The sequence below is a fragment of the Adiantum capillus-veneris genome, chromosome 5, assembly GCF_014529385.1.
Source record: "Adiantum capillus-veneris isolate H3 chromosome 5, ASM1452938v2, whole genome shotgun sequence".
NCBI lineage: Eukaryota > Viridiplantae > Streptophyta > Polypodiopsida > Polypodiales > Pteridaceae > Adiantum > Adiantum capillus-veneris.
In genome coordinates this window covers 101,673,845-101,686,097 of record NC_140935.1, presented here as the reverse complement: position 1 = coordinate 101,686,097, position 12,253 = coordinate 101,673,845, and the positions used below count along the sequence as shown (strand labels likewise).

Genomic DNA, 12,253 nt, shown 5'->3' with positions numbered 1-12,253 from the left:
CTTGCACAATGCGTTTAAATCTTCCCAACGACACCGGCAAATGCTTTAATGCAGGATTGCTCAGCGAGTGCTTGTGAGCGCAACTGGAGCGCTTACTCTTTGATCCATACCAAGATACGGAATCGCCTTAGCACTTCTCAGTTGGAGAAGCTAGTGTATTGCAGGGCCAACATGAGGCTTGTGCGCTCTTACCACGCTTTGGGGACACCCAAGCAGGTAGTATGACGATGTAGTATGACATCCTATGTATATGTTTCTAATTTACACTATTGTTAACAAAATGTACATTGTACAACAGGTTGATCCCTCACGTATCAAGCTGGTAGTTGATCCTATTGTGGAGGAGGCGGACCAGCACATCAGAGATGAGCAGGAGGAGATAGTACGCATGCTTCATAGAGAGCTAGAGGATGTCGATCGGCGTGTGACAAGGTCTCGTGCACGTGCTTACAACATTCCATTACGCCTCCAGGATACAGGTGAGGGGAGTGCACGACGGAAGAGCATTCGCAAAGGCAAGCTACCCATACGTACTCCTCGGCGGCATGCGAATGAGGCAATCCGTCTCATTCACACTCCAGAGGGAGAGGAGGATAGTGATCCAGACCCAGTTGGTGCAGACGAGGCCACATATGCTATGGTGATAGAGCTAGAGTTTGATGACGAGGGCAATGTCGTGGTAGATGGCGACATGCTCTTTTCACCATCATCTTCTTCTTCTTGTGACGATGAGTTTCACTGGGCACTAGTGACTGGTTACTAGTCTAGAGTCTAGACATTTTCACATGTTTCAGCATGATGTTTTTTATGTACGCTCTATCAGGAGCCATTTTGGCTTGACATTTGTCATTATTTTGGTTCCATCCTTATTAGCAGTTTGTGCCATGTGGGCTACTTGAGTCTTGAAGCAATGTTTGTACAGTTCTGAGTTTATTGTCAGCAACTTACCTTTTGTTCAATTACTTCATGCTTGAAGGTTTGTCATTGTTTTCAGTTCTCTTGTCAACAGGTAGAAATGTTTTTACGTTGTTCAATGTACATTGTTTCTTGAAGGTTGGTACTTGTTTTGAAGTTAAGTGAATCTCTAGTGGATAATGTGTGTAGTAATGTGTCCCCAAGTACTTTGCATGATATAGATTGGTTAACCCTCTAACGAGGAAAATAAAATTTTCTTAAATTTCCTCTCATTTATTGTTTTTTTACAAAGGTACGTATTTTTACGTACCTAAAAAATTTATTCATACGGCACGACGTATAGTACGTACAATCACGACCCGTACAGTACGTATGGTACAACCTTGTTCTCAACATGGACGTACAACCACCCTCTGCATCATACTCAAAGTGCATCTGCTTCAAGAATTCTCGATGGATGAAGTTCTCCATAGCTCAGGGGTCAAAGAAAATAAGGGCTTTCAAGCCGTTGACTTTTCCATAAGCTCTGCATAATTCATTAAAACTCTCTAGCTGTATAATATACATATCGGGTACTAGTCCAATAGAAAGTCTAGCCTTCTTGGCCGGAGGTGGCCCCGTGGATCTGTCTGACGTGGGAGAAGAAGGTTGCACTGAAGACGTTGAGGTTCGCTCAAGACATGTATTGAACGTATGCCCTCTTTGGAAACATTCGAAGCATTGGCCTTCTTGTAACAAGGCGTCTCATTGACGTTGTGTCAGACGAGGCCTTTGAGGTTGGTTTTCACGGGATTCTCGAGAATTTTTTCGTTGTTGTCGGGAGTTCTGGTTAGTGGCCGGAGGTTCTTCTGTAGTAAACTCCAACTTTCTTTTCATGAGCTTGTAGCCGATCGTGGCTTGGTCCATAAGCTCTTGCATGGTAGAGACTTGCTTGGAGAGACAATATTCCTGCAATGGTGATGGTAGTCCCATGGTGTAGCGCTCGCACTTGTCCTCCAAGGGAATGAACTTAAAGAGGGACACCAGAAGGTACGCGTCGAGAAACCTTTGGTTATAGTCGTCCATGGTTTCAGTGGCAAGCATTTTCAAGTTGCCCCTCTCTGCCAAAATCCGGACTTCAAACATTGAAGTCACGTAACTACGTGCAAAAACTGTCTTGAAAGCTTGCCAGGTCCTTGGAACATGCGGTTGTATCGCGATTGAACTCCACCATTGCATAGCATTATCTTTAAGAAATTCCGCTGCTCGAGAAATCTTGCATTCTTCTGTATAGTTCCCCAAAGCATAGATGTTGTCGAATTGCTGTAGGAACTGCAATGCTTTCTTGCGATCTTTCACCCCGGAAAAAGTGACAAATTTGATTGTCGTGCCACCATCTTTGAAATCTTTGGGTTGGTTAGGCGCATGTCCCGGGTATGGATAATAAGGGTATCCATATGGGCTCCAAACATTGTAGCCTGGTGGCGGTGGTGGTGGAGGTGGGGGCAATGGCGGTGGCAAAGGCGGTTGCACTGGATCAGGGCCAGATGCCTGCACCATATTCCTGAAGACTCCCCGATCGGAACAGATGGCTGAGAAGGTTGCCGGTTGGAAGCTCTCGTACTTTCTCGTGCCGGAGGAGGAGGTACCACCTGGGGCATCAGTGGAGGTAACATGTAGCTCAAAAATTGTTGAAAACTTTGCAACATCGGAAGATTCTTCCGAGGATGCCGCGAAAGAATGTCGTGAAGCTCGTTGAGCAGAAACTACAAATATTATGTTGAATCCATGAATTCCAAGTCTTGGGTTCTTTATGGCTTATGCCCTGTAAGACGCAGCGCTGAAGACAGGAGCGCGCCCGATGCGCGATGAAGTAAGGGTGGGAGTGGCTATTAAGTCCATGTTGGAGGACGAAGATACCTCGAATAAAAATTATGTCTGTTTTTTGGTAGGACCAGTATGCTTTCAAAAAAGCACACGCTTGATGCTCTGTGTTAGGTGCAGCGGAATGATTGTTGGCGCTTTGCTCAAGATGAGTGCTCCGAACTGTGCTCAAGGTTCCTTTTGTTCTTATGCAAGGTAGGGCCTGATGCTCTGTGTTAGGTGCAGCGGAATGATTGTTTGCGCTTTGCTCAAGATGAGTGCTCCGAACTGTGCTCAAGGTTCCTTTTGTTCTTAATGAGAGAATGCTATGATCACAAACAAAGTGAATGGACACTGAGCGTGCAAGTGTATGAGACTGAGAGATAGAGAGAGAAGAGAGATACGACACCAGAGACGTAAAACCCTCCTCCGAAGGTCCCACTCTCGTCGGCGAGAGTGGTCTACTTATTGATTGCACAAAGTGGTACAATGACGATGCATGGAAACAGATGCAACTTGGGACTATGTCGACGACGGGGACGACGACGTCGACATAAGGGCTTGAATCTGCAATCTTTCTACTGCTGTCCAAAAACACTATGGGCTGAAATCTGCAAATCTTGTATCTGCTGAATTCTGACTCTACGTCTATGACGATGTCGATGGCGACGATGCGACGATGACGCGCTGAAAACGCAGATGCTGAAATCTGCGTTTTCCGGGCTGAAACTGTAAACCTTGCAGAAATTGACCATGCGGCGAGGAGCTACTGCGAGAATGTGAGATCTGCGAGGTTCGGGACTTGATATGCGGGTACTAACTACTGAAAACTGAAAACGCTGATGTTCCTTCACATTCCGTCACGATGATCTGCAAAAACGTTGAGGTTGTGCTGCAAATCAAAAACGCTAGGGGCTGAAATTGGTGTTTCTGTCGCCGTGGTTCTGCAAATGCAAAAACGCTAACGCTAGGCTGATCTGCTGTGGTCTTGTCGCCAGGGATCTGCAAGAGCTAAACCCAGGCTGATCTGCGGTGGTCTTGTCCAAAAACGCTAGCCAAGCTGTTGTGAAGCCAAAACGCTAGAAGTCCTTGGGTTCTGTTGAGAAGTTGCATGTTGAGCATGTGCTCCTGTTGCCTCTTCTGCCATTGAGTGCTAACTTGGGTTTACTTATATATTTTCTTACCAAAATTGCCCTACCTACTTTTGTTGGAAAGTTACTTAAATTAATAAGTGAAAAATGTCAAAAATAGGGAAAATAGACTAAATGCACTGGAAAAATCCTCTAACTGATTCTAATGGATTCTGATGGGAATACTGATGATCATGTTGTGTGCAACCAGAGGATATGCATCTATACTAAGTGAATGGGCATGCACGATCTACGAATAGACTGACAAAAGTGCCAAATCACTTCTAAATCTAGACCGGTTGGACTGACTGAACCCTGATCATGTTGTAGCTTGTCCACGGACACATAGGGTTGGATGTGTCACGTCACATCCCCTCCTTTTCAAAGTGAGATACTAGTACCGAATTGTATGACGTCGAGGGAGATCGCCAATAGTATCCGGAATCCTGGAAGGGACTCTTCGCCGGCCCACTCTGATATGTGGATCGTGCGGTACTTGAACTTCATAAAGGTCTGCAACACTTGCTTCTTTGGGCCGCGCCAAAAGCAACTAGTCCTCTGTGGCTCCTTCGATGCTTCAACTTCGTCGAGAGTCGTGCTTCTTTGATCTTCAAGAATCTCCATGGCTGAAAATTCCTGAAACCATTTCCAACACAAAACCATGAACATACCTATTCCATGTAAAGTGAGTGGAAAAAATCTTGTCTTCGCTAAAGACTGTGTATGCAATGTAGATGAACATAGAGACGGAGTGACAAACCGTTCATCAAACATACACAAACAATGAGATCGAATCTTTCTCTTATGATCTAAAGCCATCAACTGTGGCAAAACACAATGGAAATGCCCACGCTTGGTGCTCATACTTTCATGTGCTCGTTCGGAAACTATGTCATGCCAAGGAAGAGACATGGAATGTGACTTCCTTACATACATACTTTTCAACTTTTCATGTGAAATCCACATACATTCGTGCTCATCCATGAGAGAAACGTGCTGAACATACAATATGTCATGCCTAGGAAAAGGGATCACATAAAGACGCTGACTAAAATACAGGAAACGACCACGAATGAAACACTCGAACAATGCGTGCGTATCAATCATGCGAACACATAATACTTCCTGTGAGGGTTCTTTGAACCTAGGCTCGAGAGCCAAGATCGATCCTTCGTGATTGATCGAATCTGCAATGAGGTTAGCTTCGCTAGAAAAAGCATCAACTAACACACCATCCTTGTGAACAATCACAGCTTCTTCATGCAAATCATCATGCTTGTGAGAAATCACATCTTGATCATGCAAATCATCATGCTTATCTTTATCATCCAAATCATCATGCTGATCATTGTCAATCAAATCATCATGCTTTTCACAATCATGCAAATCCTGTGTGTCATGCTTTAGAGAAAAAGAGACTAAGAGAGTCTCCTTCTCCTGAATCCTTTCCATCTTGTCCTGCATATTAGCAATGAGAGATGGAGAATGAACAATGTCCTCTCCATGAATGACAATGGGAGAATCACTTTTGACATTGAGAGTGAAAGTGTTAGCCTCCCAATCAATGAGAGGGTTATTATAACGAAACCATCGAATGCCCAAAATCATATCACATCCTGAGAGAGGAGAAACAACAAATCTTCTAGTAAAGGCATCTTTTTGAATTCCAAACAACACATCAAGGCACTCCTCCTTGATGAGAGCGTCCATACCGAGGATAAAACCAGAGACCTCGATAGGAGATCTCTGACTAACTTCGAAGCGGACTCTCTCAACAAGAGAGGGACTGATCACATCATACATACTACCTGGGTCAAACAATATGACAAAACGTTGCCCCGACGTACGACCATAACATTTAATGAGAGAGTCATCAATGGAAGGGTCATGAGAAAGTTGGGGCACACTCGTGTTATCAGTAATTGCATTAACAGAGGAAGTGGGTTCTGTGGATTCTTTAGATTCATTCGATTCAAGCTTAGGACATGTTCTTTTTATGTGACCCTTAATGTGACAATGAAAACAACGACCTTCCTTAGAATAAGTGCTTTGCTCTTCCGATGTGATGTATTCTCCTACGTCTACTTCTTGATTGCACATAGTGGTACAATGACAATGCATGGAAACTGATGCAACTTGGGACTATGTCGGTGACGACGACGGGGACGACGTCGTCGACCTAAGGGCTGGAATCTGCAATCTTTCTACTGCTATCCAAAAACGCTATGGGCTAAAATCTGCAAATCTTGTATCTGCTGAATTCTGACTCTATGTCGATGACGATGTCGATGGCGACGATGCGACGATGATGCGCTGAAAACGCAGATGCTGAAATCTGCGTTTTCCGGGCTGAAACTGTAAACCTTGCGAAAACTGACCGTGTGGTGAGGAACTGTTGCAGGAATGTGAGATCTGCGAGGTTCGGGACTTGATCTGCGGTACTAACTGCTGAAAACTGAAAACGCTGATGTTCCTTGACATTCTGTCGCGATGATGTACAAAAACGCTGAGGTGGTGCTGCAAATCAAAAACGCTAGGGGCTGAAATTGGTGTTCTGTCACCGTGGTTCTGCAAATGCAAAAACGCTGGGCTGATCTGCTGTGGTCTTGTCGCCAGGGATCTGCAAGAGCAAAACGCTCGCTGATCTGCGGTGGTCTTGTCCAAAAATGCTAGCCAAGCTGTTGTGAAGCAAAAACGCTAGAAGTCCTTGGGTTCTGTTGAGAAGTTGCCTGTTGAGCATGTGCTCATGCTGCCTCTTCAACCATTGAGTGCTAACTTGGGTTTATTTATATATTTTCTTACCAAAATTGCCCTATCTACTTTTGTTGGAAAGTCACTTAAATTAATAAGTGAAAAATGTCAAAAATAGGAAAAATAGACTAAATGCACTAGAAAAATCCCCTAACTGATTCTAATGGATTCTGATGGGAATACTGATGATCCTGCTATGTGCAACCAGAGGATATGCATCTATACTAAGTGACTGGGCATGCACAGTCTACGAATAGACTCACAAAAGTGCCAGATCACTTCTAAATCTAGACTGACTGGACTGACTCAACCCTGATCATGTTGTAGCTTGTCCACGGACACAGGGCTGGATGTGTCACGTGACACTCTGATACCACTGTCACAAGACGGGCACCATGTGCCAATAAAAAAGTACAGACTGAACAAACTTTTAGCACTTCAATAACAATTGAATTGAAAGAGAGAGACGATACGCGACACAGAGTGGCCGAATTCCACCCCAGAGAGTATTGACCCCAAACCTTGGCGTCCCTCTCGGTATTTCTTTATATTGCGTCAACACGGTACAAGCCGGTACTCCAGACTCTGCACCCTCTCCAAGAAGCATGCCAAAGAATGAGCCCTAACCTCATATTTTAAAGGCCCTTTGTCTAAAAAGCAATTTACATGAAAAGCCTTCAAACTCAAAAGCTTCTAGTACAAAAAGCAATGACAAAAGCTGCCAGCGTAAATCACAGAAATCCGTACAGCCTGCCACGTCATCAGCCAACGCAAAACACGAAAATCCGTACAGCCTGCCTCGTCATCATGTCAACACAATTTCGGAATTCTGCCACGTCATCAGGTTGTTTGTGTGAGTAGGTCCTGCTTTATTTTAATCCTTTGTCACTTGGGGCCCCACTGGATGGGGTCCCCATAAGTTGGTAGGACTTCTTCTTCTGTTACTTGTTCTTCTTAGGGTTTAGGCCCTTCGGCCGACATCTGTAAGTTGGCTCCCTTCTTCAGGGCTTTGACACGTCAGCAGTTTGTGGTAGAGGGGGAGGGAAACGCATTGTAGCAATGTGGGAGGGGGAGCTACTCAGGCGAGGTATCACCTCTTGTACACAAATTGTGTCCGTGCAAGCTTGTCCCATCTCTCTTTTTTTTACAAGGAAAACTCTTCTTATCAAAATAAACATCTCAAGGGCATAGCCACAAGATACAGTTGACAAGACAAAGAACAAAGAGACCCCTGGGCCATATATAGTGAGTCAGGGCAAGGCCAAGCAAATATCTCCATCAAATACCACGACCAATCTCATCCCAAAATAATACAAGACAAAGAACAAAGAGACCCCTGGGCCATATATAGTGAGTCAGGGCAAGGCCAAGCAAATATCTCCGTCAAATACCACGACCAATCTCATCCCAAAATAATACAATGGCCAAAACAGGCCTAAGACACACAACATGCCACTGCAAACCCTCAAAGAGTGTCTGAGATCCTTGTTCGACAAGTATACGGGTGACCAACCCATAACCAATGGCCAATGCACGTGTCATGAGAAGCATATCAAAAGGAAGCAAAGCATTTGGAAGGTGAACATAATGCTCAACACCCCCCCCCCCACCCCAAGGGGCCAAATCAACAAATGTTGAAGCTACCGAGGAAATGATAAGAATCCTAACAAATCTGGAGGAGAAGAAATCCTATACAAATGAGCGTCAAGCCAACAAAACGACACCCCATATAGCACCAATGTGATGATGGCAAAGGCAAAGATGACACCAATCAAGTTGCAGAAGGAAGCTAAAGGAGTGGCCAACTATGAAACAAGTCATTGAAGAATTACATAGGAAGTTACCAAAAACGAGCATTGAATAGCTTATCAGTGACAATCACCTATCTCAATGTAGCAATAAGAGGCAAGGCAAGGAGTATAATATGGGAACCCCCCACAAAAAAAGACTTTAAGAAGATTTGTCCATTATGCCAAAACCAAAGTCTAGAATCTCGAGTCTCATGTCAAAGACGAAGCAAGGCTAGAATGCGATCAAAAAATTGTGCCGGATAAGTACCACACCTATGTTAATAGGGGGGTAGAGACCTCCGGAGTAAGAAGGGAATCCGAAAGGACATTGACGAGGTAAAGTCTTGATGATATCCACACCCAAAAACACGGCAAAAGAGGGCTTGGAAAATCTGCTGAAAACAGAAATTTCAGCAATCCATTAAGCGTCGAAGGCTTTAGAGCGTGCTGCAAAAGGTGACAGCAAAGAGAGTGGCACATGAGAGATATAGAGAGAGACAAATGAACAAAAATCTGACAAGCCCAATACTCCAAAGTCTAGATGGAAAGCTTTGCGAATGATACAAGACAAAGGACAAAGAGTCCCCTAGGCCACATGTATAGTGAGACAGGGTCAGAGAATATCTTTGTCAAATACCAAACCAAAAATAAAGCGCTCGTCCTAAAATAATAAAATGGCCAGAACCTGTCTGAGACACGCAAAGTGCCGGTGCAAACCCTAAGTGTGTCTAAGATTCCTGTCCAACAGGCATGTGTGATGAGAAGCCTGTAAGCAGGAGGAAAAGCATCTAGAAGGTGAACAAATAATGCTCTAACAATAGACACTAGACATAAAATGGGCGATCAGCTTGAAGTTCATTAAGCCACAGTACAAGCCATTATGAGTAATCTTCGGAACCTTGACAGTGCTCGTGGAAGGAGATCCATTAAAAGAGAAGCTTCGGCACAAGAATATTCCAAAGACATCTTGCCCTTTGTTGGGCAATTGAGACAACATTCACTCTCCGTGAAACTTAAGAACCTCAAACAATGAAATAGCTCCTACATAATGGCATCTAGGAACCACATCCAGCTTCCAGCCCTACTCACAAAGATTGCAGCTTGCTTAAAAAGGCCAGTTGTTAAAACCCTGGAAGAGCATGGAAATGATAATCGAGGACCAAAATCCAGCTTCTCTCTTTATCCTTTAACCATGCTTATATACTGTCATCTTCAGTTTGCGCACGCCATAAGTCAGCATGACACTTCTTGGAATCACCTTTAGCATATGCTGTGAAATTCTATAATGTCAAGGACCCTTGCACTCAATGTTCTTGTTTGAACCATCAGCTTGGCAATAGAGGGTTTTTCTAAGTGATGGAAATCAAAGCTGCAACTTCATTCACAAAAGAAAGGGTTCATCCCTTCCAGTTGCTTCTGTTAATCCAACATATTAATTTCCTGTACCTAACAATCTGATAAATACTACCTCAGCTAAAGTTGTTATAAAGACCTACCATGCAATACTAACACGCTAAGTAGCTGATTACGAATACCTACCAGTTCATGGAAAAAATATGCAGACATTTACAAAAGTATTCATAGCCTCTCAATCAATGATCCTGCCAATGGGAAAGCTCTGATATTGTTGCAAAATGAGAGTGTTAAATGTAAGACAAACTGAAAGTAACTGCCAAATAAAAACTGCGTACCTCGACAAGTGGTTTCCATGGAGTAAAATGGGTCCTCAGACTGCAGATGCAAAAAACATAACTAAAAAGATTTGGAGAAACAACCCGACAAAGGAGATAGTGTCTAACCTTTACCTGTGGGGAAGTCATAGACAGGGCAACACGAACATGCTCCAATTGGGAAAGCTCATCATCAATGTTCTTGACCCGTTCAAGTACCTCAGGTGTGCTTACAAACCGTACAAATCTTCTCAACAAGAACCAATCGTCAAACTTGCAGTTTTCAACTATCAATCTACCAAATTTTACGAAGGGCTGGAATATAGAGCATACATACTCCTATCAAAACACGATCTACAAAATTAAACACATAATGCATGCTGCAAGCAAGATCAATGAGCATTAACGCATCTATGGATGAAATAAGAACTTCACATATGCAAGAACACACACCACCCTGTTGAGCATACCACATGCCATAATTGTGACTGTACAGAGACATATAGATCAAGGTGAAAAGTATGATACCACATTTTAGCAGCCTTGTTCTAAACCCTTTTGAAAACTCATCAAAGAGGTAAATACATCCATGATCGGAGGAAAAAAAAAGTGTGGCATCAGCACGTAAGATAGATAAACTGAAAGAGAAAACTTCTTTCTTGCATATGTTCTAACCGTGTGCCTAACAAATGGCTTAGCACCATCGGTAGATATGGCACCACCAATAAGATAACCAAACAACATGCCCGTGCAAAAGAAGAAGATTAAACTCAGGATAAAGCATATGATTTTACCTCTCCAAGGTGCCTTTGGTAAACCACGTAACCTTGTTTTTCTTCAGAAAGTTTGAAGGACGCTCTAGCCTTATGACCTGGTTTCCATTAGCGACTTGTGCTTCTGCCTCTCGCAAATGTGCGACAAAAGGTTTTAGATATCCGGATGCAAGCTTCTCTTTCACACCATTGGAGTAGATGTGAAGCTCGCACCTAGAGGAGGTCAACCAGGAAATGAAACAGCTTGTCAGATAAAAGTTTACGAGAGTTTCCCGATCAAGTTATAAAGTAGAGGAGATCGGCAAAAATGGCATTTGTGTCGAAGTTTACATGTGCAGACGAGTCATTTTTGAAATGATAAGCAGTAACGTTTTTTATGAACAAGAAGGATAAGGTCAATGAAACGTGATCCAACCTGGTCCGAGAGTGCGTGAGCAAAAATTCTGCGTAATCGAGAGGCGTGTTCTTCTTCATTTTCCTTCTCTCCGCTTTAACGGAGCTGGTGGAGATCGATGAAGCTCAACATTTGCAGAAATAAAGCTTAGAGGTAGCGACAGGCAGAGAGCTTCTGATGATTCACTCCATAGAGCGAGTGCGGGGCGTTGTGTGTGTGTGTGTGTGTGTGTGTGTGTGTGTGTGTGTGTGTGAGAGAGAGAGAGAGAGAGAGAGGGGGGCGGGGGGGGGGGGGGCCGGGGCACAGGCGATGGCACAACTGGAGAGCGCAGGGAGGGGGGATTTTGTGAGGCGGGGACTGCGTGCCAGCAAAGTCCAGAAAGACGTATGAAGAATGAAAGGCATGCTAGCATGTACATTGTATGCTGGTTCACTTTCTCTGCATCCAGACAAAAATTTACTTGCTCAATGGAAAAGTGCATTGAGCACTCTAAAGTGCTCCATCATCCATGAGTCCATCCATACAATGCTGCAATGGGCCAGTCGTATTCCAAGTGTCAAATTGACCAGCTCCCAAGGACAAACCCACTAAGGGGAGCTTCCCACGTGGTGGAGTTTGCACCAAACTGCATCGCTCCTGCCGCTTAAAGCATTCACACTTAGGCAAAGGATAAACGGGGGATAAACGCAACATCCATGCTAGAAAAAACGGCAGAGGTTTTGGAAGAGATTATTAATGGAAAAAGCCTTTACAATCTAGAAGTCGAGGTTTTGAATGCGTTGTGTGTAGCTCCACTTTCTCACAAGAACAAGCAGAAATAGTCAATTGGGCAAATTTAGAGAGAATATGTGATGTTGCAATTCAGGCCAAAGCCACATGCCTCGTTTTTTCAAGCTTATTGAACTATGGCTGATGGTAGTGCACACAAAGGAGAACCAAGTAAGTTCTACTCTTTGATGTAAACGCATGGATGGAGAGGTGGTTGCAC

At 43.9% G+C, this 12,253-nt stretch overlaps 2 protein-coding genes across 4 annotated transcripts in view; one reads left to right on the top strand and one right to left on the bottom strand.

Annotated features, from left to right (window-relative positions):
* LOC147457835 (uncharacterized) overlaps positions 1–11,551 on the bottom strand; it is a 32,382-nt gene extending 20,831 nt beyond the window's left edge. For 2 of the 3 annotated variants that reach the window (XM_086512617.1, XM_086512619.1), the window contains exons 1-4: positions 11,287–11,551; positions 10,893–11,084; positions 10,228–10,345; positions 10,120–10,159 (exon numbers count right to left, since the gene is read on the bottom strand). In XM_086512617.1, the coding sequence (XP_086368743.1) occupies positions 10,120–10,159; positions 10,228–10,345; positions 10,893–11,084; positions 11,287–11,345 (409 nt within the window). In that variant the 5' untranslated portion in view covers positions 11,346–11,551. The remainder of the gene's footprint in view (positions 1–10,119; positions 10,160–10,227; positions 10,346–10,892; positions 11,085–11,286) is intronic. The other variant, XM_086512618.1, reaches the window with a different exon arrangement.
* On the top strand, positions 245–763 carry LOC147457836 (uncharacterized). Its single transcript, XM_086512620.1, has one exon. The coding sequence runs from the start codon at positions 245–247 to the stop codon at positions 761–763; it is 519 nt and encodes a 172-aa protein (XP_086368746.1).
* Positions 11,552–12,253: the final 702 nt, after the last annotated feature.

Excerpts from the sequence above, each read along its gene's own strand:
- LOC147457836 (XM_086512620.1), top strand. The coding sequence starts at position 245 with ATGTATATGTTTCTAATTTACACTATTGTTAACAAAATGTACATTGTA.